Source organism: Carlito syrichta, unplaced genomic scaffold, assembly GCF_000164805.1.
Source record: "Carlito syrichta isolate Samal-C Ts95f unplaced genomic scaffold, Tarsius_syrichta-2.0.1 Scaffold113491, whole genome shotgun sequence".
Classification (NCBI taxonomy): Eukaryota; Metazoa; Chordata; class Mammalia; order Primates; family Tarsiidae; genus Carlito; species Carlito syrichta.
This window is the reverse complement of record NW_007057587.1, coordinates 13,773-39,388: the sequence shown is the minus strand read 5'-3', so window position 1 is coordinate 39,388 and position 25,616 is coordinate 13,773. Positions and strand designations below refer to the sequence as shown.

Sequence of the window (25,616 nt, the reverse complement as noted above, 5' to 3'; positions counted from 1 at the left end):
GCACCTGGCAATAGCATTCTTTTAAACAGTCCACACGTCTTTAGTCTCTCCTGTCCTCTGACCAAAACTGTTCTCTCCTGAACACATTTTTCCCATCATCAGCATTTTCTATTTTCCTTTTAGCCATGCTTCTGTTTTTAGTATCTGTTAGTAGCTTGAACTCATTTCTGTGCTCTGCACTCTGAAGAACTACAGGCAGGAACATTATTTAAAGAGGCTCCTGGGTGGTGACCATCGAGTTTACATGGGGAACAACTAGAGAAGCCCGGACATTTAGCTTGTAAAAGAGAAGATTTAGAGTAGAAAATAACTGCTCTCAAATACTAAAGTTGTTGTTCTCTGTGGCTAGAAGTGATCGGACAGATTTTTGCTTAACATTAGAATTTTCTGATAGTTAAGAGCCACCCAAGGTGTAAGAGGTGAGCTGGTAGGTACTAAGCTCTCTGACCCACGGTTCCCAGGGAATGACGGATAGGGGATTCAAGTACAGTGATTGCTGCAGGACTAAATGACCCTAGAAGTACTGTCAGTTCTGAGATTGTGGCTCTGCAGGGGCCACTTCTAGTTATAAAAGTGACATTTGGTAAAGCAGGATAATTTACATGAAATATAATAAAATGTGAGCAGGTTTTTTAAATTCTTTTTTAAATATTTGCAGTTGATTATGAAATCAATGCCCACAAATACTGGAATGACTTCTACAAAATCCACGAAAATGGATTTTTCAAGGATAGACATTGGCTTTTCACCGAGTTCCCTGAGCTGGCATCTTGCCAAAACCAAAATCACTCGAATGGTTTGCTCTTGGAGAGCAAGAGGCGTGAACTACCTGAATGTAGCAGCAGTGAGGGTGAACCTGGTTTAATGATAGAAGGACAGAACAAGGGTTCTTCTAACAGCCTTGGACATGAAAAACAGACATGTGGGGAGGAGAATGTGACTGAGAAGCTCAGTCACCTGGAAGTGTGTACCAATGACTTTCCCGGGTCCTCAGCCACCTACCGGATACTCGAGGTAATCTCCTTTTACTGTCCCGGGAGTGAATAGGTGGGGTTCCTGTGTTGTGCACTCAGGGTGTCAAAGAGAGGCTGACAACAAAAGTGACTTCTCTCTGATGAAGCCAACTAGACTTGACCTGGGATCACCTCCAGTTTTTAAACTAATGAAATGCCCTAAGTGCAGACCAGATATCTGGTAGTTGTGGCGGACAGAAGTAGATCACTTCTGAAAGTCGTAGCATCTGCTGTACTCCCTGTGTGTGGCTGTCTTGTACAGGTAAAGAACTAAGATGACAGTGCTAACCTGGACAAAAGTCCCAGGTGACAAGACAGCTTGCTGTTTCTCTTCTAATACAGCCATAGGAGTGGAGAGTGGTTGGGCTGGTGCCTGCATCTGGGAGGCTTCTCAACCTCTGAGTTTGAACGGTGTTACAGTATGTAGACCTGGAAAAGTGTCTAGGTTGGCACCATAAAGTAAACACAGAAGAGGACACTGCACCCTCCACTGCCAGCTGACTCGGCTGGTTGGCCTGGGATTGAGTCCTGTGGCATGATCTTGCACAAATCCCTTATCCTCCCTGAGCAATGGGAATTTCATCTTCAGACATTTTGCCAGAGCTCAGAAGCAACCACAGCCCCTTTTCCTCGACCAGTTCCCTTCTAGTAGTGAAAGCCCACGCTCCAGTCTTTAAGGGTTCCCGAGGTCAAGATCAGGGAGCAGGGTAGGTACCGCTTAGCTCTGGTCACGGCACCTTCCCTGAGACAGGCAGGCAAGAGTATTCTTGATTCTCTAGCTTCAGAATGAATTCCTTGGGAGTTCTGTGACTAACAGTCCGTTTGTATCTGCAGGTTGGCTGTGGTGTGGGAAACACAGTCTTTCCAATTCTACAGACCAACAAGTGAGTATGTTGTAAAGTTTAACTATGACAGCAAAGAGGAGAAATAGGGAGATTTGTTGTGTTTGACACACAAAATTCTTGCTGTGTCAAACTATTAACAGCGGTTATTGGGAAGCATGGATTATAGGGGTTTTGAATTCCTACATTATCTCTTTATGAGTTATTTTTTTGAGTTAGAGTCTCACTCTGTTGCGCAGACTGGAGTGCAGTGGCTGCTCCTGGCCACCGCAGCCTCAACCTGCTGGGCTCTAGTGATCCTTCCGCCTCAACCTTTCAAGTAGCTGGAACTATAGGCGTGTGCTGCCACGTTTGGCTGGTTTTTTTTTGTTTGTTTGTTTTTTGCTTTACTGTAGAGATGAGGTCTCACCAAGTTGCCCGGGTGGGTCTCGAACCCATGGGCTCAGGCAATTCACTCACCTCAGCCTCCTAAGGTGCGGGATTACAGGCTGAGCCACCGAGCCCGGCTATGAGTTATTTTAATTTGTTGGTACATACGTTACTTTTGTCATAAGGAAATTCGTTAAACTTAAAACCTGCTACAGTGTTTCCCTTTGCACTCGAAGACTTTTCGTAGATCCTCTACCAGCAACTCAACTGCACTTTTTTACAAAATAGTGAAAAACAAATCACTTCTTATTAGATAGTATAACATTGGAGCTGGGTGCGGTGGTTCACGCCTCTCATCCCAGCACTTTGGGAGTCGGAGGTGAGAGGATTGCCTGAGCCCGGGGGTTTAAGACCAGCCTGGGCAACATGGTGAGACCTCGTCTCTACAATATACTAAAACATTAGCCAGACATGGTGGCGTGTGCCTGTGGTTCCACCTACTTGGAAGGCTGAGGCAGAAGGATTGCCTGAGCCCAGCAGTTCAAGGCTACAGTAGTCATGAGTGTAGCTCTGCACTCCAAACTGGGCAACGGAGTGAGACTCCAACTCGAATAAATAAATAAATAAATAAACAGCATTGGAAGCAGTTATTTTATTGTAATGATATTTGGTTTATAATGGAATTTTGGACATTGAGGAACTTATGAACAAAAAAATCAAAATTTTATATCTTCTGTTTTTCTGATGTGTGGTAGCATGTGAAACAGTCACCGACATGCATTGCCAGTTCACAATATGTTACTATGTTGTGCAATAGTAATTTGTTGGATGTCTTACACCCAGTATTTTTCTATTCAAGCAGACAGTGCTGTCTTGTTTTCTTTCTCCCACGATAATAATAAGTAATTTATTGTCCAATCTGTACACCAGTGAAAGCACTTAAGACATCTTCTTTCTACATAGCACCAGCTGATATTTTTTTACATGTATCTCAGTATCTATTCCATCTCTTTATTTGCTTTTTCCTGGAATTTGAATGGAAAACTTCAAGGAAGCATGCATTTTTGAAAAATTTGTGATTGTATAATTTTATCCTGTTAATCACCCCCAAGAGGGGACATAAGAGCGGTTTGCTAGATTTGGGGTGTCCTCTCAGAGGGGACATCTGAGTGCAGAGGGTTAGTCTATAGTGCCTTCGTCTAAGGTGCTTATAACATGGTCTCTGAGGAGCAGTAAGTGGCTAAGCTGTCGTTCCCTGGTGGAGTTGCAGCAGCTGACGTACACAAAGGCGCCTGCTGTTCTGAAGAAACGCTGTTTCTGCATCCTTGCGTGGGACATTTCTGACACCAGCTGTGCAGGGTTATTGTCCCCACTGGCCAGTTCTCCAGCTATAGCTGGGTTAGCATCAGATCTGACAGCTGAGGGCTCGTTCCCCAAGGACTACCCCTCCTCAGCTACACATCTGGCTTCTGTACTCCTGACACACAGGCTGTAAGTCGGGGACCCCTCAGATTCAGTAATATTCTAGAATGACTCCCAGAACTGAGGGAAGCACGGTACCTACGTTGACCTGTTTTTTATCAAGGACACATATTAACACTCAGATGAAGGGGTGTGTAGAGGGAGACCCAGAAGGGTCCCACACTTGAGCTCCTGACCCCCCCCCCCCCCGGGCATTGGGCGTGCTGCCCTTCCAGCACGCGGAGGTGTTTACCAATGCGGAAGCGTGTCAGGGGTTTTTATGTAGTTTAATCCCCAGGATTTAGCGAAACACTAGCAAATACGTTGCAAATACACATTTTACTGTTAGAAATGTGTGAGAAAATAGCAGGTCCTGGTGGCTGACTGTGATGAAAAGACATTGCTCCTGCAGTCACACACCAGTGGGAGGTTGGCGTTCCTCGGCAGGTAGGGCTGTTGGTCATGGGTGTCGTCAGTGAATGTGAAGGCGAGTGGGAGGATCTTCACAGCCTCCTCATACCGTTTAAACAAGGTCACTGTTGCATGTCCACCAGAACCTGCTTTTTCGTGTTCACTGCTTTGGGATCATCACTGGCTTTCTACTGTCTCTGAGTTGGTCTTAAGTTGTTCAGCATCGTTGTCAAGTCCTGTGCAAGGCTGTGCCGCATGAATTGTGCCTTGTTTCCTGTCCTCAGCAAGGTGGTCACACTCTGCATGTCTTTTCCTTACTCTGTACCTTCCCAAAATGTCCTTTGCATCTACTAGACTGTATTTTCCTTACTCAGCTTCTAGGCCAGAAGCATCCAGAAAACTCCCCTAATGAGACTGGGTGCAGCGGCCACACCTATAATCCCATCAGTTTAGAAGGCAGAGGTGGGATCCCTTGAGCCCAGGAGTTAGAGGCCAGCCTGGGCAACATAGTGAGACTTTGTCTCTTCAAAAAATTTTAAAATTAGCTGGGGGTGGTCAAACCTGTAGTCCCAGCTGTTAGGGAGGCTAAGACAGAAAGATCACCTGAGCCCAGGTGGTAAAGGCGGTGATGAACCAGGATCCTGCCATTGCACTCTAGCCTGGGCAGCACAGTGAGACCCTGACTTAACAAAAGAAAAGCTTCCCTTGTTGTGCAGTCCTGCTGTATCCCTCTGGTCTCTGCAGCCCTTCCCCTTCCTTCCTGTGTTACCCCGACGCCCGAGTGCTGGCAGATGCTGGACTTCATTTTAATGTTGTGTCTGGAGAAGCCTTTGGATCGCTTCTCAGGCAAATGTCTTTTCCCCTGTGTAGAACAGCTTTATTGAGACATGGTGGAAAGTGCAGAGCAGTGGTTTTCAGCATCCTTCCAGAGTTGTCCAGATCGGGGAGTATTTTCATGGCCCCACCAGAAGGCCTACCCCCGTTGGCAGGCACTCTCGCTTCCCTTGTGCCTAGGCCTAGGCAACCACCTGTCTAAAAATATACAAATCTGTATCCAGATTCACCTCAGGCTAATTTCTTAAAAGTATATAAAGTAAAATAGAGAAAACCAGTTACTTTGAAATGCAGTTTTATCCACAGAGCCCAACTAAGTTCTCTTGATTTCAAATGTAATACTGACGGCTTTTCATAGCCACAGCTTCTGCATCTGAGTAGTCAGCCAACTGTGGATTGAAAGTAAACAATACAGTAATGAAAACTACAGTGTGACAACTCTTTACATGGTGTTGGGAGTTCCAAGTGTTCTGGAGGGAAATCGTGTGGGGGATGTGCAAGGGTGTGCGTAGGTGCCACACCCGAGGAGGGACAGTTGTACTGACCCATAGAAAACCTGGGAAATAAAAGCACAAGAAAACAGCACCTTACTGGATGTTGCTGCTATCTGAAGGTAATCGCGGTCACTACGTGTTTTGTGTCGCTTTCTGGTGTTTCCTCTGTGTGTCTTTGACTGGAGTGTCACTGATCTTTTCTATGCATGGTCTCCAGATTGCAACCTTCTGGAGTGCCGAAGCTGAGTACATCAGAACTCAGCACGAGACTTGAGCAGATACTAGGCAGATCAGGTTCCCAGCAGGTTAGAGGAAAGGACAGGTGTGGCCATGCCCCCTATAGCAGTGCTGCCTAGTGGAACACTCCGTAGTGACATGGCATTCTCCGTCTTCTTTACAGTGGTCAGGAACTACATGTGAAATGTGTCTAACAGGACTGAGGCACTGGATTTGTACCTTAATAGGTACCTGGAGCTAGTGACTACTAAGTACAGCTCCCAGGTTAGTAGTCTTGAACCTCCCAGAAGCTGCCCCAGAAGTTGACAGTGTAGAGGGAAGTACAGCCTGGGAAGCCTTGGGAAGCTGGAGGTAACGAGAATTGCCTAAAGCCCCGGGGACTGATCCAAAGGATGCAGACTGGGAGCAGAGCAGCTCCAGCTGTTGTTGCTGAGACACCTGCACATGTCTGCCCCCCCACTTGGATTCCCCCCCACAAAAGAATTCTGACATCGCTGCTTGTTTTATATTTTGATGTCTTCAGAATAAATATGTGGTGTGTTTCATAATTGGAAACAATTTTAGTAGTTATTGAAATCGTTTTAATACTTTGTGTATTGCTGCCTTGTGCTAAGAGTCATGGTAGCTGGACATGGTAGCTCATGCCTGTAATCCTAGCACTTTGGGAAGCAAAGGCAAAGAGGGTTGCCCGAGCCCATGGGTTTGAGACCAACCTGGGCAACATGGTGAATGCATATCTCTACAATAAATCAAACAGTCAGCCGGGCATGATGGCACATGCCTATAGTCCCAGCTCCTTGGAAGGCTGAGCCCAGTAGATCAAGGCTGCAGTGGCCATGAGCGTGTTGCTGCACTCCATCCTGGCCACAGAGTGAGACTCCAACTCAAAAAAAAAAAAGTCATGCTAGTCATTGGGGTAACAAGGCAAATCAGCACATAAGATATGTGCATGTCAGAGAGTAAAAAATTGTTAAAAATTAACAAAAGAAAAATATGAACTATGCACAAGGATTTTTGTCTTGTTCATCTGTCTCCCCAGCATCTAGAGTAATATCCAGAACGTAGTGGGCCTTCAGTGGTGCTTAGTGACAAGTAAGTGATAGATGTCGTCTCTGCTGTCATGGACCTCAATGTGTGGTAGGGGCAGGCAGGCAGATTTGCATGTGTTCATGGCATGAGAAAGTGCCCAGGTGGCTTAGAGAGAGGATAAAAATATTCTCATGACGCCAACAGACAAGGCTTTGTTGCAGCGAAAAGTGGAATTTTGCAAGCAGAGAAAGAAGAGAGCGCTGCTTTAAAATTCACAGATTGTCTTATAAACGCAATAATAGCTGTATCTGTAGGGCCTAAGAGGAGAGGCGAATCAAGGATTTCAGCTGAACTGGAATCTGTCGTGACTGACAGATACGGTTTTGTTGAATGAGTGGTATTTTCTGCCAGTTGATGCTCTAACTCTGTCATCTTTTTTTTAAATTGGAAAATGTAGTTCATTTGAAATATAAGTTAGAGGGAAGAGAGAGGAAGTTCACCTCCCCAAGGCAAGGGAGGGGGCCAAAGCAAAGAAAACATGGTGACCATAGCTTAAAGAACACGTGGCCAGACCATAGCGTGGGAAGGCATGGCTTCCTGTCATCCTTTAGTTTGATACATTAAAAAAAAAAAAGGATCCTCTAACCCTGGTACACTAGACTGAGAATGAGCATCATCCAGTGTGTTGTCTAATTGTTGTGTTTTCTGCCCATTCCAGTGACCCAGGACTCTTTGTTTACTGCTGCGACTTTTCCTCCACAGCCATAGAACTGGTCAGGGTAAGTGCAGCGGCTCCTACCAGTAGCTCACACTGATGGAGGGGAAGGTTCCCAGAAGTCGGGTCTCCAGCGATGCTCTCCTTGTGCTGTGGTCTGAAAGGGAGAGAGTTGCAGACACAGACCCAGCTCCTTGTATTACAAGCCACTGACTTTTCTGCACGTCCAGGTAGCTGGTGGCAGCCTTCCATCCAGCAAGGCTGTTGGTGCCGTCTTTCCTCTGCTACATGCTTACTTAGTATCTCTGTCACACTTGGGTGATTCTCAGAGCATTTCCGACCTTTCCATTATTGTGTCTGTTATGGCTGTCTATGATATTACTACTGTACTTGTCATGAGACCCACAGATCATGCTCATATGAGACAGGCAGCTTGATGTGTGTGTTCTGACTGCTCCTCCCACTGCTCTTTCCTCGTCTCTGTCCTTGGGCCTTGCTATTCCATGAGACAACAGTGTTGAAATTAGGCCAGTTAATAAACTGATAGTGTCCTCTGTGTTGAAGTGAAAGTAATAACCATGTCTCTCACTTTAAATCAAAATCAGAAGTAGCAAAACTTTATGAGGAAGGATGTCAAAAGCCGAGATAGGACAGAAGCTAGGCCTCTTGTTCTGAACAGTCAGCCAACCTGTGACTGCAACGAAAACTTCTTGAAAGACTTCAAAAGTGCTATTCCAGTGAAAATATGCGTGACAAGAAGACAACAGCCTTATTGCTGATCTGGAGGAAGTTCAAGTGGCCTGGATAGAAGATCTCACTAACAACGACATTCCCTTCAGCCAAAGCCTAATCCGGAGCCAGGCCCTGACTTGCAAGTACAAGGTGAAGCAGCACATTCTCCAGAAGGTCTAGCTGAGGTCACTGATGGAGGTGGCTTTGCTTCTTGGGTCACAGGAAAGGAAACAAAAAACTGAAAAGAAGTTGGCTGCACTAAACAATGGATGTTCAGTGTAGATGAAGTAGTCTTCTCTTGGAAGAAGATGTTGTCTCGGACACTGACAGCTAGAGGGAAGAGCTCTGCACTTGGCCTCCAAACTTCAAAGGACAGGATGAATCTTCTTGGGGGCGAATGCTGCTAGTAACCTTATGTTGAAGCCAGAGGTCACTGACCATTCCAAAAATCCCAGGGCCCTTAGGAACTATGCTACAGCCACTCTACCTGTGCTCTGCAAATCAGCAACCAAGACTGGATGGCAGCACATCTGTTTACAATGTGGTCTACGTCATGGTTTTCTGAATACTTTAAGCCCACTGTTGAGACCTACTGCCCCAAAAAGGAAGATTTCCTTTCAAAATGTTACTGCTCATTGACAGTACACCTGGTGACCCAAGAGTTCTAATGGAGTTGTACAAGAGTAGACCCCAAAACACCCACAATTTATTTACTAAAAATTGTGTATTTATTCTCACATGCTTAAACTTCATTCACTTTCAAAACACTCTCTGTTGGGTGTGGTATACCTACTGAGATGCTTTTTCCGCTGCTCAAACGTTTTGAACTCATCCATTTTGATGCCTTTTAGTGCTTCTGCCAGTTTTTGTTTTACCTCTTCCGCATCGGCAGAATGTTTCCCTTGGAGGACTTTTTTCATCCAGAGAAGAAGAAAAAAAGTCAGGGGAGATCAGGTAAATAGGGTGGGGCATAGGGGTCATGCCGGTTTTGGGTCAAAAACTGCTGAACACACAGTGTGGTGTGGGCAAGTGCACTTGTAAATCCCCCATTATAAAATGGGCAAACGCGTTGAAAGACTCTCCGAAAAAAATTCACTGAAACCAAACGCAGCCTCTCAAACTCACGCTGGCCAGTCCACTGGTGCCGATGGGTTCCTGGAACACTCACCTAGTGAGGAAAGCCTGTACCACAAGGATCCCACCCCCGAAAGATAATTCCAGACTTTTTTTGGTATCCCTTTGTACAAGGAGATGGATGTCATTTCTTGCCTGCTAAGCAGAACATCCTTTTGCAGCCCATGGATCAACTTTCAAGTTTTTTTGTTTTTTGTTTGGTTTTGAGTCATGGTCTCATTCTGTTGCCCAGGCTGGAGTGCAATGGCACAATCACGGCCACCACAACCTCGGCCTCCTGGGCTCAGGTGATTCATCTACCTCAGCCTCCTGAGGAGCTGGTACCACAGGTATGTACCACCACAACTGGCTTATATATATTTTTTATTTTTGTAGAGATGAGGTCTTACTGCATTGCCCAAGCTGATCTCAAGCTCCTGGACTCAAGCAATCCTCCCACCTTGGCCTTCCAGAGTGCTGGGATTACAGGCATTAGCCATCACACACAACCCCGAGTTTTATTATTTAAGAAATATATTTCCCTGTAGTTCCAGCTACTTGGAAGGCTGAGGTAGAAGGATCGCCGGAGCCTGCAGTTCGAGGCTATGGTGACCATGAGTGTGCCACTGCACTCCAGCCTGGGCGACAGAGTAAGACTCCAACTCAAATAAATAAATAAATATACATACACACACACACACACACACACACACACACACACACACACACACACACACACATATATCATCAGGCCATCTCTGCCACATATGTTATTCCTCTGATGGATCTGGGCAACATAATTGAATCAAAGTAATTGAATCCTCTGTCTTGGGAAGGCCTTTACCTTATGAGAGTTGGGGGAAGGGTTACCTGCCTCATTCCCCTTTGATACCCGAGTCCCTTTTTAGGGTCATAGTGGTTTAAGGGTTTTTACTTTTATAACAGTTTTACATGTGTTTTTTTGTTTTGTTTTTTAACCATGGCCTCAATGAGGCTGGAGATAGATCTTATAACTAAGGGAGCTAGACAGGGAAGGATTAGACAAATTTTCAACGTCATGAGTACAACGCCTATGTGGGTTTTAAATTTTTTAAAAGTTGAGAACCAATTTCCAAGCAGTTTTTTGGGGTCCCAGCCTTTTTAGGTTTGGACTGTGACATGAACAAGCTTTTTTTTCTGATCAGTCATTTTTTAAAATGACCTTTTTCTTATCACCTATTTGTAAGCAGCAGTTGTTTAAGTTAAACTTTTCACAAACCCCTCCTTCAGAAGCAAGCAAGTAATGTAAAGCTAAGCGGTTTTGATAAATGGCATGTGCATCTTAGTTTGTTGTTTGGCCAATATGTTAAGGACCTTTGTAGTTTTATTAGTTATAATTTCAACAACTGCCTGTAATTGAATAATATGGTTTAGTGTGTAAATGGGAGTTCGACAGTCTCAAGATCCATCCTGTCCAAAAGAGATAAAGAGTGCTAACAGTAACCTTTTACCATGGGTTCAGCTGTCTGGAGCAACCGATGCCAAACCTGCAGTGAAACCCAAGGCAAGAATTACAGCAACAGACAGTAGCAAGGGATGACATTGCATCACATTAAAAACACAGTCTGTTTGTTTGATGGTTGATTCCTCAAGCTTCTGCTGTGTGTAGATTAGTCAGCTTCCGGAGTGACTAAAGCAGGGCTATAGTCCTCTAAGGTCCTGGGGTCGTGGCTTGTTTTTTTTGGAGAGCCAGCTTCCCGGGCGTTGATGGATTAGCAGCGCACTCCCAGTCTCAGAAGGCTGGTTTTACTCTGCTGGGATGAATCCAGGGGCCCACCTCCTCTACCTTTATTGCAGTGGGAAGTGGACAAAATGACAGTAAATGATCTTCTCCAAAGGGGCTTCAGGGACTGGATATTTCGTTTCTTTACTCGTACATCATCCCCTGGTTTAAAGGGGTGAGCATCCATGGTTAAGCTTATAGGTAGCTGCTTTTTTTTTAAATCCAGTGACGTATAGCAGTGGGTGCTGAGCCTGGAGTCTGTATCTGTTGTCTTAGAGTATGATTACTCACCTCTTTTAAATCTCCTTTTATACCTTTAATAATGGGGGGGAGGACGACGGTAAAGAAAAAGGGGAAAACCCTGTCTACTTAGTGGGGCTAGACCTGATTTTTTAGCAAAGCAGTTGAAACAGCTGGTCCCATCGCAAGTGAGTTCCTGACACAGTTTACTCAGTTGTAGTTTTAGAGTCCAGTTTATCTGTTATACTTTTTTCAAGCTCTGGGGACAATAGGCAGTGTGTAATTTCTAAGTAGTTTTTTGTTGTTTTGTTTTTGTTTTGTTTGAGTTGGAGTCTCACTCCGTCACCCAGACTAGAGGGCAGTGGCCGCTCCCAGCCACCGCAGCCTCGACCTGCTGGGCTCCGGTGATCCTTCCGCCTCAGCCTTCCGAGTAGCTGGAACTATAGGCACACACTACCACGCGCGACTGATTTTTTGATTTATTGTAGAGATGAGGTCTCGCCAAGTTGCCCAGGCGGGTCTCAAACCCCCGGCTCAGGCAATCCACTCACCTCAGCCTCCCAAAGTGCTGGGATTACAGGCTGAGCCACCGAGCCCAGCTAAGAATTTTGTTTACCATATTTTATGTCCTTGCCTCCTGAGCCCTTCTCCTTATATGAAGCCCCTTATATGTGCATGGAGAGTGGTGAAGGCATATTTAGAGTCAGTGTATATAATGACATTTCTGTTGCTAGCTGGAGGACTCGAGTTAGCGCAATTAATTTCTCCTTTTGTGCTGAAGTCCTTTTTGGCAGAGACTTTGCCTCGATGGTGGACTGCAGGTTACTACAGAGTATCCTGTAAACCGTTTTTCCTCTCTTATGAAGCTGCTATCATCAGTGAAATATTTTACATTGGGATTCCTGAGAGGCTGGTCTGTCAAGTCAGGTTGACTGGAGAATACCTCATCCATGACCTCAATGCAATCATGACAGGGCTGACCTGGCTCGCTAGGCAGCAAGGTTGCAGGGTTGAGAGTCCACACCACTTTCAAGTGAATGTGTGGATTCTCACATAACATTTCCTGGTACTTGATCATTTGAGCATTAGTCAGCCAGTATTGGCCCTTTATATTTCATTAATTTTAACACCGAGTGTGGCCTGTTAGTTCTTGTCCCATAGTTAATTTGTCAGCCTTTGTCACTAGAGGGTCGCAGCAGCTAGTACCCGTAGGCAAGGCGACCAACCTTGAGCAACAGAGTCAAGCTGCTTGGAGAGGTATGTTGCTGGGCAATGCCATGACCTAACATTTGGGTTAAACCCCTACCCCCACTTCAATGTGCTCATGTATATGTAGGAAAAACGGCTTAGCTATATCAGGGAGCCCTAGGCTGGGGGCACTAATGAGGGCTTGTTTGGTTTTCTCAAGACCTGTTGTGCTTGTTTCTGTAACATAGGCTCTCATTCTCCCCCCTTTGTGGCTTCATAGAGAGGCTTTACCAGCAGTGAAAAGTTAGGTGTCCAAATTTTACAAAAACCTGCAGCCCCCAGAAATTCCCAAACCTGATGTCTGGTAGTTGGAATTGGAATGGAGCAATCAGCTTACTTTTTTGGGGGAGCCGAGCTGACGTTCCCCCTGGGATAAATGGAAGCCAAGATATTTTAACTTTTCTCAGCAGATTTGGGCCTTTTTCTTTGAAACTTTGTAGCCTGCCTTCCATAGGAAGGTAAGGAGCTGCTTTGTTCCTTCCATGCAGTCCTCCCGTTTTCGCCCGGCCAGCAGCAGATCGTCCACATGTTAGAGTAGTATACAGCCGCACTGATCTGCTGGGAAGGCCTATAAGTCAGAGGCTAGCGCTGTACCAAAAATAGTTGGGGAATTTTTGAACGCCTGTTGCAGTCTCGTCCAAGTAAATTGGCCTTTATCACCATTATTGGTATTTTTCCATTGAAAAGCAAAAATCTGACTTTGAGGAGCCAAGTGGATACAAAAGAAAGCATCTTTGAGGTCTACACAGGTAAAGTAGGTGGCTTTAGTGGGGATAAGACTTAGGAGAGTGTAGGGGTTGGGGACAACCGGGTGTAAAGTAACAGTGGCTTGATTTACTACCTGTAGTCTTGAACCGGCCTGTAATCATATGTCCCCTGTTTCTGAGCTGGCAGTAGGGGAGTATTCCAGGACGACTGACAGGGCTGGAGGATTCCATGTTTTAAACGTCTCGCCGGGCTTGGTGGCTCAGCCTGTAATCCCTTGACTTGGGAGGCTGAGGTGAGTGGATTGCCTGAGCCTGCGGGTTGGAGACCCGCCTGGGCAGCTTGGCGAGACCTCATCTCTACAATAAATCAAAAAATCAGCCGGGCATGGTAGCGCAACACCTGTAGTTCCAGCTACTTGGAAGGCTGAGGCGGAAGAATCACCGGAGCCCAGCAGGTCGAGGCTGCGGTGGCCGGGAGCGGCCACTGCACTCCAGTCTGGGTGACAGAGTGAGACTCCAACTCAAAAAAAAAAAAAAAAGTCTCTAGGTGTTTTGGATCCCAACCTGCACCTTGTGAGGGATGAAATACAGTTTTTGATGAATGGGCACAGCTCCCAGCTTTAGTTTTATTCCTACTGGGGGTATGTTTTGGGCCAATCCAGGGGAATTACCCTCAGCCCATTCCCCGGGCACCTTGGTAGGAAGTTCTAGTTCTTGTCATGACTCCTCTGAGGCTACAGAGGCACCGCTCTTCCCCTCAGGACACTGTAAGAGGCATGGTTTTTGCTTCAGGACTCCCCAGGGATAAAGCTGCCTGACCATTGACGTGGAAGGTTATTTGGGCTTGTGGCTGTCCCAAAGGTCTCGGCCCATTAAAGCCACTGGACAATCTGGGAGGTATCGGAGTTCATGGACAACGTTGTGGCCCCCTAGATTGTAGCACTGGGGCTGCAAAAAGGGGTGACAGACTCGGCCACCTGTGGCTCCCACAGTGGTAGTTTGTCTTGGTGAAAAGGGCCCACAGGCTGGGTTACTACAGAATGTTCTGCCCTGGTATCTACTATGAAGTCAAGGGACTGCCCCCCATAGTCATTCGGATCATAGGCTCCCGGACGCCTAGTAGAATGGAGCCTGGTCTGTCCTGGTCTTTCCTATAGTTTCCTATGGCAGCTAGGCCAACAAGATGATTTTCGGGGCCCATGTATGATTGGGACACAGGCTGGTATTGTCCTTGAACCACCTGGCCTCTCCCTGTTCCTTGAGGAGCCTGACAAAAATCCTCTGGTTCTGGACATTCATTTTTCCAGTGCCCCTCTTGGAAGCAGCGAGCACATTGATTCCTCCCTAATCTTATCGTTGGGCGGGGCTTCCCTTCTTGCTGGCCTCGCTGCCTGCCCCAGCCCCAGCCCCTGCCCCGCCCTCAGCCTGGTGGGGCAGTTCCCCAGGTGTGTTGCTCTGTCAAAACAGTGGCAAGCATGTCTACTTTTTTTCCCAGTCTGCCTTCCTCCAGGCCACTTGGTCTCAATTAAGAAGTATCTTTGTTGAGACCTCAGTCAGTTGGCTAACATTCATCCCAGCAAAGCCTTCTAACTTCTGTAATTGTGCCGGAGTGTCCCTGAGCTTGGCTCACAAAGGCGGCATTAATCATCTGTTGTTTTTTTAGCTGCCTCTGGGTGGAACGGAGTGTAAGGATGGAATGGCTTGCATAGCCGCCCATAAAATTGGCTGGGGCTCTCTTAGGGCTTTGGAGAACCTCTGAGGTTTTGTTCATATTTATGGCCTTTTCCCCGCCTTCCTTACCACCCAAAAGGGCCTGTTGGTAACTTCGAGTATTTGAAATTCACACCGTCATTGGGGTCCCGTTGGGGGTTTTCCTGGGGACATGTTTTTGGGTATATATTTCTAAGTTCAGTGTTCCCTCAGGCGCGTGCTCCTCTAGCCATTTTAGAGTAACCTGAGTGATGCAGTGTTGAAGTTAAGAGGAGCTGTGGGCCTGTGGGCCTGATCAGTCATGGCCTGAGGCTTTTCAGTATATGAGGGGGAATGATATTTCCAGTTCAGAAGGTCAGTGGTGGTAAAGGGCTGACATATAAAAGTATGTTGCCCTCCTCTTGGATTTGGCCGTCTGGATTATAGTATAGGGGCAGCTGTAAATCCTCTTGACATCCATGGGGAGGGGGGCTGTCAGCAAAGTTTCCCTGGCAGCTTCTTGTTGGGGTGTAAGGAGTTATCACTGGCTGCTCTGGAGTAGCTGTTGCCTGGGCGTTTGGGGTGACATTGGGGAAGGGGGGGCTTTTGGGCCGAGGCACCTCTGACTTGACCTCAGCTACAGCAGTTGCAGGGGGTGCAGGTGGCAAGGAGGGGTACGGTGGCATGTAAGGCAGCGAGGGGTCTCTTCGGGTTTCTCAGGCAGAACGGTTTTTTTTTTTTTGTCTCTGATTGGCACCTTGAGGGAGCTCTTGCTTGGGCCAGCATTATTTTATAGTTGTTTTTCAGATAGACTTTTACCCAAGGTGGGTGAGAGAGAGGACTACATCTTGCCAACAGTCAATGCAGGGAAACTGGTCTGGGTGGCCTGGATCTCCCGCAATGACGTCAAACACCTTACTAACTAGTCTCTTGTCTAGCGACCCCTCAGAGGACCACTTCATCCCAAACGGAGGCCACTCTACTTCACAGCGGGTCTGGGAGCTTTCTGGGAGTTCACTTAATACCGTAATTTCCTGAGTATGCCCTTTTGAAATTCTTTGTTTTTTGTTTTTGTTTTTGTTTTTTGAGTTGGAATCTCAGTCTGTTGCCCAGACTGGAGGGCAGTGGCCGCTTCCGGCCACCGCAGCCTCGACCTGCTGGGCTCCGGCGATCCTTCCGCCTCAGCCTTCCAAGTAGCTGGAACTACAGGCGCGCACTAACACACCTGGCTACTTTTTTTGATTTATTGTAGAGATGAGGTCTCTCCAAGTTGCCCAGGCGGATCTCGAACCCACGGGCTCAGTCAATCCACTCACCTCAGCCTCCCAAAGGCGCGGGATTGCAGTCTGAGCCACCGAGCCCGGCTTGAAATTCTTTACCATGCATTCTAAGCTTACTCTGATTGCCATCCATTTTCTCCCAGTAGAAGATGATAGTCACACACAAGGTGAGAAGGAATGGGCAGGTAAGAGGATTGGGCAGCCACTTCACCCTTCTCTAGCTGTATCCCTCGCAGGGATATTTCAGGTGCCTTCTGGCAATAGACAAGTCACTATAACCCCTGACCCTCCCCTGGCATTTATTCAACCAGGTTTTGACCCAGAGTGTCATTCTCTTACTACAGGAGATATTTCAGGTGTCTCCTTGGAATAGGCAAATCGGTATAACCCCCCCCGACCAGGTTTTAGTCTACTACAGGACTTACTCCTGCCATTTAGCCATATGAAAGTCACCACCGGCCCCAAATCTACTCTCGCCATTCAGCCGTGTGAGGGTCACCACCAGGACCAGATCAGGGCTACAGCACTCGTTTTGCCACTAGGTGACGTCTCATTTACTCACATTCACACAAGCCTCCAACTCGCCACCCAGTGCCTTAGAGTTACGGTTTCATACCCCTGTGGGATGACTCGGGCAACCCTGGGAGGTGATCAGGCTCCCCTTCTGCCTCTTGGGGGCGGGTCTACCAAATTGAACCTGGGTTCTTACCAATTTGACGATTGTGGCTCCCTTGACTGATGCCTGTGCCTCACCAGGTGCCATTATGCCTCCAAGGTCCTCACCCCAGCACGTTGGGAGGGCTAGTCCCTGTGGATCAAGTGGTCCGCTTGGTGCCAGGTGAGATTACCTCTCCTGATAACAAGGGAGGTGGAAGCACCATCTCTGCCTCTCGTTTCCCTGCCAGTGCACCAGAAATGTAGTGGGAATCTACAGAGAGAGACAAGACACCGATACTACTTTGCCAGGAAACAGCATTTATTCGAGCCAGCACCAGCTCAGCAGATTCGTATCCAAAGACTGAGCCTTGAGTGCAGGGGGTATTGCCTTTTATTTTTTATTTTTATTTATTTACTTATTTTTATGAGTTGGAGTCTCACTCTGTCGCCCAGACTGGAGTGCAGTGGCACGCTCCCAGCCACTGCAGCCTTGACCTGCTGGGCTCTGGCGACCCTCCCGCCTCAGCCTTCCAAGTAGCTGGAACTACAGGTGCGTGCTACCACGCCCAGCTAGTTTTTGATTTATTGTAGAGACAAGGTCTTGCCAAATTGCCCGGGCGGGTCTCAAACCCACGGGCTCAGGCAATCCACTCACCTCGGCCTCCCAAAGTGCTGGCTGGGATTACAGGCTGAGCCACCGAGCCCGGCTGGGTTTGCCTTTTATACAATTTTAGCTTCCTTGTCCCCCGATAAGGCTTACATATTAGTAACATACTGGCTAATTGGGTATTTCATAACTCAAGGTTACAGCAGAGTTACACTTGCACGTTACAGATGGGGGCCACATTTCTTTCTAGTATGTATCATCCAAGAAAGTTCTTACCTTATGGTGCTAGAAGAACTCTCGTTATCCTGGGAAGACTTTTATCTGATTGTACTAAGGTGGGGGGCTGCTCTGTCCTGGAAAGGCCTTTTCCTTTGGAGGCTTGGGGAAAGGGCTTCCTCCCTCAGTGGATGACCGTGAGGGTTCAAGACTTCTGAGGAGGAAGTCGCTGCAGATGCGGAACAAGGAAGAGCTAGAATCACGGAGAGCTTGAAGATGAGGCTCAACCTTTGCAATCTCATAAAGCTGTAAGTGGGTGAAGAGCTGCTGCCTATAGATACGTAAAGGGGGTTTATTGAGGCGGAATCAACTCCTGGTGAAGATGCTGTGAACATTGTTGAGATGACGACAAGAGATCCAGAAGGTTCCATATACCAGCCAGGCACAGTGGCTAAACCTGTGATCCCAGCACTTTGGGAGGCCGAGACAAGAGGATTGCCTGAGCCCAGGAGATTGAGGCTGCACTCCAGCCTGGGCAACAGAACAGGACCTTGTCTCACCAAAGGAGATTACATAAAGTTTGCTGACAAAGCAGCAGCAGGATTGAGAGGATGAATTCCCAATTTGAAAGAGGTTCTGTGATTAAAACACTAGCAAAAAACATCGCAGGGACAGAGGAACCTTATGTGAGTGAAAGAGTCCATCGATGCAGCAGACCTCATTGTTGCTGCTTTTAAGGAAGTTCGTGGCATTCCCAACCCTCGGTGGCTGCTCCCTGATCAGTCAGCAGCCACTGACATCAAGGCAAGACCCTCCCCCAGCAAAACAAGTATGACTCATTGCAGGCTCCGGTAGTCATTGGCATGTTTCAGGAATAAAATATTTTAAAAGCTACGTATGCACATTTCATCTTGGACATGATGCTGTCGCATATCACAGACTGCAGTATGGTGCAAACATCACTTCTGCTGTGTCTGTCACTGTGTTGTGGGCTCTGGGGCTGAGCCTGCAGTGTCTCAGAGGCATTTCTGTACCAAACCTGCCACTTCCCAGCTGTGGATCTTTGGCAGTCTTGACCTCTCCAGACTGACATTTTAGTTCGTCTGAAATGAGATGATCAGCCAAGATTCTTTGAGTTACAAGTCTTAGAAACATCTAGACAAGTTCCAACAATAAATAAAGGGAATGTCCTTGGCCCTGCAGGTACAGTGCCGTCTCAGCTCATGTGCCTTCCCTCTCCTTGCCCAGCCCCCATTTGTTTTAGTTTTTCTGTGTGCCAGCTTCCTCAGGGAGAGTTCTCCAGGTTGTACACCCGGCCCCAGTGTACTTTTCCCTTCTAGTCCCTTCCGAGTCCAGCCTGTTCAGCTGTCCACAGAGACTGTCCCAGTTCCAAAGTCCCTGGACAGAGTCTCATCGACTGAGCCCAGCCAATGAATACACTTACCCTATTTGGATCAGCTGTGGCCCGTGAGAAACAGTCACACTCAGGATCATGGATAAGGAGGAGGCCCTGACAGCATGTGCAAGTGACATTTGGGGGTCTTAGACAGGGTCCCAGGAATTGGTAGATCTGTTTCTGGAATTCGTTATTCCTGTGGGTTGAGACTGATGGATGCTGAGACCTGTCTTAAATTTCGGTTACCAAGGAATACAATACCTCTTGTCTGGAGAAATCGATTTTCCTGAAGAATTCTGTGGTCTGTGTTACATGCTCCAGCTGGGAGCTGTTCTGAATCACGCTTTTTAAATATGCTTTTTCAGCTGAACTCCGTGACTCAGCCTGTAATCCCACGCTTTGGGAGGCTGAGGTGAGTGGATTGGCTGAGCCCACAGGTTCGAGACCCACCTGGGCAACTTGGAGAGACCTCATCTCTACAATAAATCAAAAAATTAGCCGGGCGTGGTAGCGCGCGCCTGTAGTTCCAGCTACTTGAAGGCTGAGGCGGAAGGATCGCCGGAGCCCAGCAGGTCAAGGCTGTGGTGGCCGGAAGCGGCCACTGCACTCCAGTCTGGGTGACAGAGTGAGACTCCAACTCAAAAAAATAAATAAATAAATATGCTTTTCTCTTATGAGATTCCTTTTCCCTATTTGTCACTTGTTTTCCCGATAATTTTCCAATCCTCCGCTGTAACTTTGTGTATAAGAAGCACAGAGAATTTATCAGAATAAAGCGTACAAGCAGGAGAGTCAGGAATGTCCCATTTTATTTTATCTTTTTTTTTTTTTTTTTTTTTGAGTTGGAGTCTCACCCTTTTGCCCAGGCTGAAGTACAGTGTCATGCTCATGGCCACCGCAGACTTGACCTGCTGGACTCAGGATCCTTCCACCTCAGCCTTCCAAATAGCTGGAATCACAGGCGGGTGCCACCACACCCAGCTAATTTTTTGGTTTATTGTAGGGATGAGGTCTTGCCAAGTTGCCCGGGCTGGTCTCGAACCCGTGGGCTCAGGCAATTCTCTCACCTTGGTCTCCCAAAGTGCTGGGATTATAGACATGAGCCAGAGTGCCTGGCAAATGTCCCATTTTAAAAGCCCCAGTTGGAGCCACAGACTCTTCCTGCATTGGTCTTACTTCTTACTCTTGGAGGCCCCCTGCTGTGGTAGTGGGAACACACTCCTCGAAGGCAGGTGGAGGATTGCACCTGTGTCCAGCTAGGTAATGGCTTCTCACCCATCTGTCTCTCCTAACCATCTGCAGACGCATCCAGAGTATGACCCTGCACGGTGTTTTGCCTTTGTTCACGACCTGTGTGATGAGGAGCGGAGCTACCCTGTGCCAAGGCACAGTCTCGATGTCATCGTTCTCATATTTGTTCTTTCAGCCATTGTTCCAGACAAGTAAGTTCTAGGTCCCTTGAGTAGCATCCCAAAAACAGCTTTGGTCAGGGACTTTGATGTCAGAATCAGGCTTGGAAAAGAAAGGGTTCTGTGGGCATTTTCGACATGAAGCTGCCATACTGTCCACTGTGATGTGAGCTTCCCAGTTTATCTTGAAGCCCAACTTCTGTTTCAGCGTCTTAACATCTGCTTGCTGACTGCAGTGGTCAGTTCTTTCTTCTTTTTTTTGTTTTTTGTTTTTTGAGTTGGAGTCTCACTCTGTCGCCCAGACCGGAGTGCAGTGGCCGCTCCCAGCCACCGCAACCTCGACCTACTGGGCTCCGGCAATCCTTCCGCCTCAACCTTCCACGTAGCCGGAACTACAGGCACGCGCTACCACACCCAGCTAATTTTTGATTTATTGCAGAGATGAGGTTTCGCCAAGTTACCCGGGTAGGTCTCGAACCCACGGGCTCAGGCAATCCACTTGCCTCAGCCTCCCAAAGCGCAGGATGACAGGCTGAGCCACCGAGCCCGGCTAGTTCTTTCCATTGTTGTGGTTTAACATGGCAGAGCATGGGGGAGCTGTTTCTTATAAATGAGGATGTAGGGATTCCTGTTGATCTCTTTTTCTTTTTTGAGTCAGGTCTCACTGTTTCCCAGGCTGAAGTATAGCTGCATAATCACGGCTCACTGCAACCTCCAGCTCCGGGCATTTGTCACCACCCCTGGCTAATTGTTTTCCTGTGTTCAGTAGAGATGGAGGTCTCACTTTGTTGCCCAGGCTGGCCTTGAACTCCGGGCCTTGAGTGATCCTCCGGCCTCAGCCTCCCACAGTGCTGAAACAGCAGGCTTGAGCTACCATGTCCCGCCCTATTGATAGTATCACAGTATGCTATTTCAAATTGGGTGCCACAGCTTTTAGAGAACATCTCCTTATTGGCCTTTGAATGCTTTAAATAAAACAAGCTTGTTAACAGCATAAAATTTACATTTAAGCTTAACTAAGGTGATCTCCGATGCTTACATTTTTGGGAAAACTGCAGAATCCTATAAAGGCAGGTTTAGATATTATAAAAAGAAAGTTAGATGGAGCACCCGCCAGATGCCATTCAGACACCTGTGCAGCGGTAGCCAGTAGCCCATTGCAGCTCCTGCCTCCAGGGAGCAGAGTTGGCCCGAGGAACTGGTGAAGATTCAGGTACCACTGACCACTGCCACAGCAGCCCTCACCACTGCCAGGCCCCAGTGAGTTGAGCAGACCCGGTGGTTGTACCATGGTCTGGCAAGCCACACCCCAGAGTCAGTCAGGGTGGCTTCATACAACCTTTGAGCATCTCATGTGGAACATCAGTGCCATCCGAAAGGGGATGGCGTGAATGGGCATTAGGGCCACGTCACTTGGTGTCAGAGAGGCAGGCCACAGGATGGCCTAGTGTAACCCTGGCGTGTCTCAGAGCCCTGGGACCTGGGGCTGCCTCCCTGGAGGAGCTTGGGTGATTGGCCTTCCAGAGCTGACATTCTCTCTGGGACAGCCCTGGTCTTCTGCTTGACAGAGCTAGCAGGAGTGAGAAATGGAAGCATCTGGGCAGCCCAGAAAGCCTGGTATGGTTCTAAACTCATATAACTGTAGATGGTTAACTACTGCAAACTGTTTGAAAATCAACATGGACTAAAAACGATAAAGTTCATTATTCAAGCTGGGTGCAGTGGCACATACCTGTAGTCCCAGCTACTCAGGAGGCTGAGGTGGGAGGATTGCTTGATCCCAGGAGTCCAGCTTGGGCAATGTAGCAAGACCCCCATTTCAAGGTAAATGTGAAAAACTCATTATTAAAAATGTAAATAGGCTTCAGAATGATTTGTGTACATTTGTAGCATTTATACTTCTGAAATCACAAACACTGAAAGCTGCTCCCAGTCGGGGAGCCCTGCATGAAGGTGTGCAGGAGTGAACATGGGATCCTCTGTGGTGTCATTTGATGCAGTTGTCATGTAAACAACACAGGTACATTCTCAGTACCAAAGAGCTCAGGTCTGATGGGGCAGGCAGGTGAGTCATTGCAGCCCCACCCTGGATGCAGGGCTTTGGCTCAGAGAGCCATGGGAGTACAGGGTCGGGTGGCTACCCGGGACCCGGAGGCCATGAGCCACATTCTGACAGCAGAAGCAGGCTGTCCTCGTGGGACTGAAGGCAGTGGTCAAGGCCACAGCTGCGGGCAGCAGCCAGCACGTCCTTCATTCTGACCCAAGCAGGATCCAGGGTTGGTTGGGAGTAAGGAGGAAGCCCACCGGCTTCCTGGGGTGTGCTGCCAGCGCGAGCACCCTGTCCCTGGAGACCTAATCACCCTGCTCTCCCACAGGATGCAGAAGGCCCTCAGCAGGCTGAGCCAGCTCCTGAGGCCTGGTGGGGTGATGCTCCTGCGAGACTACGGCCGCTACGACATGGCGCAGCTGCGCTTTAAGACAGGTATGTCACGCTGCAGTCAGAACTAAGGGTCTGGCTAAGCTTTGGTGTGGCCCTCTGCTCTTTGAGCGATGCCCAGGCCGTGTTTCCTGGCTTTGGCCCCCTCCCCTACCTTGGGGAGGTGAATTGCCTCTTTTTTTTCAAATTTACTTTCTAAATAAACTATATATATATTTTTTTTTTCCTTTTTTTTTTTTTTGAGTTGGAGTCTTACTCTGTCGCCCAGGCTGGAGTGCAGTGGCATGCTCACGGCCACCCCAGCGTCGACCTGCTGGGCTCCAGCAATCCTTCTGCCTCAGCCTTCCAAGTAACTAGAACTGTAGGCGCACACTACTATGCCTGGCTAATTTTTTATTGTAGAGATGAGGTTTTGTCAAGTTGCCTGAGCTGGTCTCAAACTTGCGGGCTCAGGCAATCCACTCACCTCAGTCTCCCAAAGTCCTGGGATTACAGGACTGAGCCACCGAACCTGGCCAATTTTTCTTTAAACCAAGAGTTTGTGTCAGGGAGGAGGGAAAGCGAGCAAGTTCTTGTCATTAGACAGAATTGCGGAGCTGAGGATGTGTGTGTCACTGGAGCTGCGTAGCCCCCTCCAAGGCCCCTTCCTCTGGGGAGAAAAAGCGTAGCTTCCTGCAGGGCACCCAGGGCCAGGGAAGGCTGCTGCCCTCCACCAGGAGGCTAGTGGCATAGTTCACATCTCATTACCAATGAAATTCAAAGAAGGGCTCTAAAGTCTGTGGTTTTCACCCTGTCACTCTGCAGGTCAGTGTCTGTCTGGAAATTTCTACGTGAGAGGTGATGGTACCCGAGTGTACTTCTTCACACAAGGTATGAGGTGCTCGTCTTTTCATAGTCTCAGGACACTTTGAGAAGGAAGGTCAGCGGGCCCCTCCTGCATTCGACTGTCATGGCCCCCTTCCCAGGCCAGGCTGTCCAGGCCACCTGGAGCCACCCTCTGGCCGCAGGCAGCTCTGGCCTATGCCTGCTTGCTTTGCCCTCCCTTTCTATTACTCTGTCCCCTGGGAAGTGTCCAGTTTCCAAGATCTGTCTCCAGTCTGGCATGTCCCCTGCAGCTGGGCGGTGCCTTGGCATGTCTGGCAGGTGGGTCATATCCCCTGGGTGCGGGTGGCCTCCAGGCTGCTCTCCTGCTCCTGCCCACCTGGCCTCAGGGCTGCTTGCTCCTGGCAGTGTGTTGGGCCACATTCTTCCTTGAGCCTTTGCTTAAGTTAATGACTCCCCCTGCCCAGCATACCACTCTGCCATACATATGTGTGGGTTTTTGCATGTGATCGCAAGGTGTTCATTGGGCCCTGGAGGCTACATGTAAACCAGAGGTTTAGAAAAGCCCTGGGCCGGGCATGTTGGCTCATGCCTGTAATCCCAGCACTTTGGGAGGCTGAGTGAGAAGATTGCCTTGCCCGCAGGTTCGCAACCAGGCTGGGCAACTTGGCAAGACCTCATCTCTGTAATAAATAAAAAAAATTAGCCAGATGTGGTAGCGCATGCCTGTAGTCCCAACTACTTGTAAGGCTGAGGTGGAAGGATCACCGGAGCCCAGCAGGTCGAGGCTGCAGTGGCCGTGTGTGTGCAACTGCACTCCAGCCTGGCAACAGAGTGAGATTCCCACTCAGAAAAAAAAAAAGGAAAAGCCCTGGCCTGCGTTTACCGTCTGGAAATCATTCCATTAGCGAGCTCTGAGAGGAGCCCCTCGGGCTGCAGGACCCCTCCTGGGCTGGCTTCCTGACCTGACAGGCGCTGGCCCTTACCTAGCCGGCATGGCACTTATGATGAGCAGTCTTGCGGCAGTGCTGGAAGCCCAGCACGACTCCATAGCTGGTCTAATGGGACGTGGTGCACAGAAGTGCCTTTTCTCCAGGGGAAAGGACATGCACATCTTTTCTCTTCCACCCTAGAGGAGCTCGACACACTCTTCACCACCGCGGGGCTGGAGAAGGTCCAGAGCCTTGTGGACCGCCGGCTGCAGGTGAACCGGGGGAAGCAGCTGACCATGTACCGGGTCTGGATTCAGTGCAGATATCGCAAGCCTCTGGCATCCATCATCCGCTGAAGCTCCTGCCGCCATGCCAGCTCGTTGCATTTCGGGCTTGTAAGAAAGAACAGCCACAGCCCAGGGTGTGGTGGTGTGCCTGTAATCCCAGCTACTCTAGAGGCCAAGGCTGGAGGACTGCTTGAGCCTGGGAGCTAAAGTCTAGATGGGCAACACAGGGAGGTCCTGTCTCTAAAGAAAAACAAAAATAAAGAATGTCTATAAATGATGTCTTGGCGTTGGACATTTCAAGAATTCAGATTGAACTGTGAACCTGGGAAAAATTACCCTTTTCAGGATTCTAACAGTTGTGCTATATATTTGTGAAGCCTCTTAATAATATATGTTTGCTGTAAGTTTTTTCTCGTATCTCGAATCTATCTTGCCATTTTGTAACTAATTCTTGAGCCTTATGAATTTTATGAATTATGAATTTTGAGAAGAATAGGCCAGGCTCGGTGGCTCAACCTGTAATCCCAGCACTTTGAGAGGCTGAGGCGAGTGGATTGCCTGAGCCTGTGGGTACGAGACCAGCCAGGGCAATTTGGCAAGACCTTGCCTCTAAGATAAAAAATAAAAATAAAAAATTAGGTGTGGTAACGCGAGCCTGTAGTTCCGGCTACTTGGAA

The 25,616-nt window shown here is 48.1% G+C and overlaps 1 protein-coding gene across 1 annotated transcript; it reads left to right on the top strand.

Annotated features, from left to right (window-relative positions):
* The first annotated feature begins 662 nt into the window (after window positions 1–662).
* Window positions 663–25,217, top strand: LOC103273948 (methyltransferase-like protein 2A). The gene is made up of 7 exons (XM_021718926.1): window positions 663–1,014; window positions 1,848–1,897; window positions 7,409–7,469; window positions 20,355–20,494; window positions 22,837–22,943; window positions 23,703–23,768; window positions 24,854–25,217. The coding sequence occupies exons 1-7, from the start codon at window positions 865–867 to the stop codon at window positions 25,006–25,008; spliced, it is 729 nt and encodes a 242-aa protein (XP_021574601.1). The 5' UTR covers window positions 663–864; the 3' UTR covers window positions 25,009–25,217.
* The last annotated feature ends 399 nt before the right edge of the window (window positions 25,218–25,616 follow it).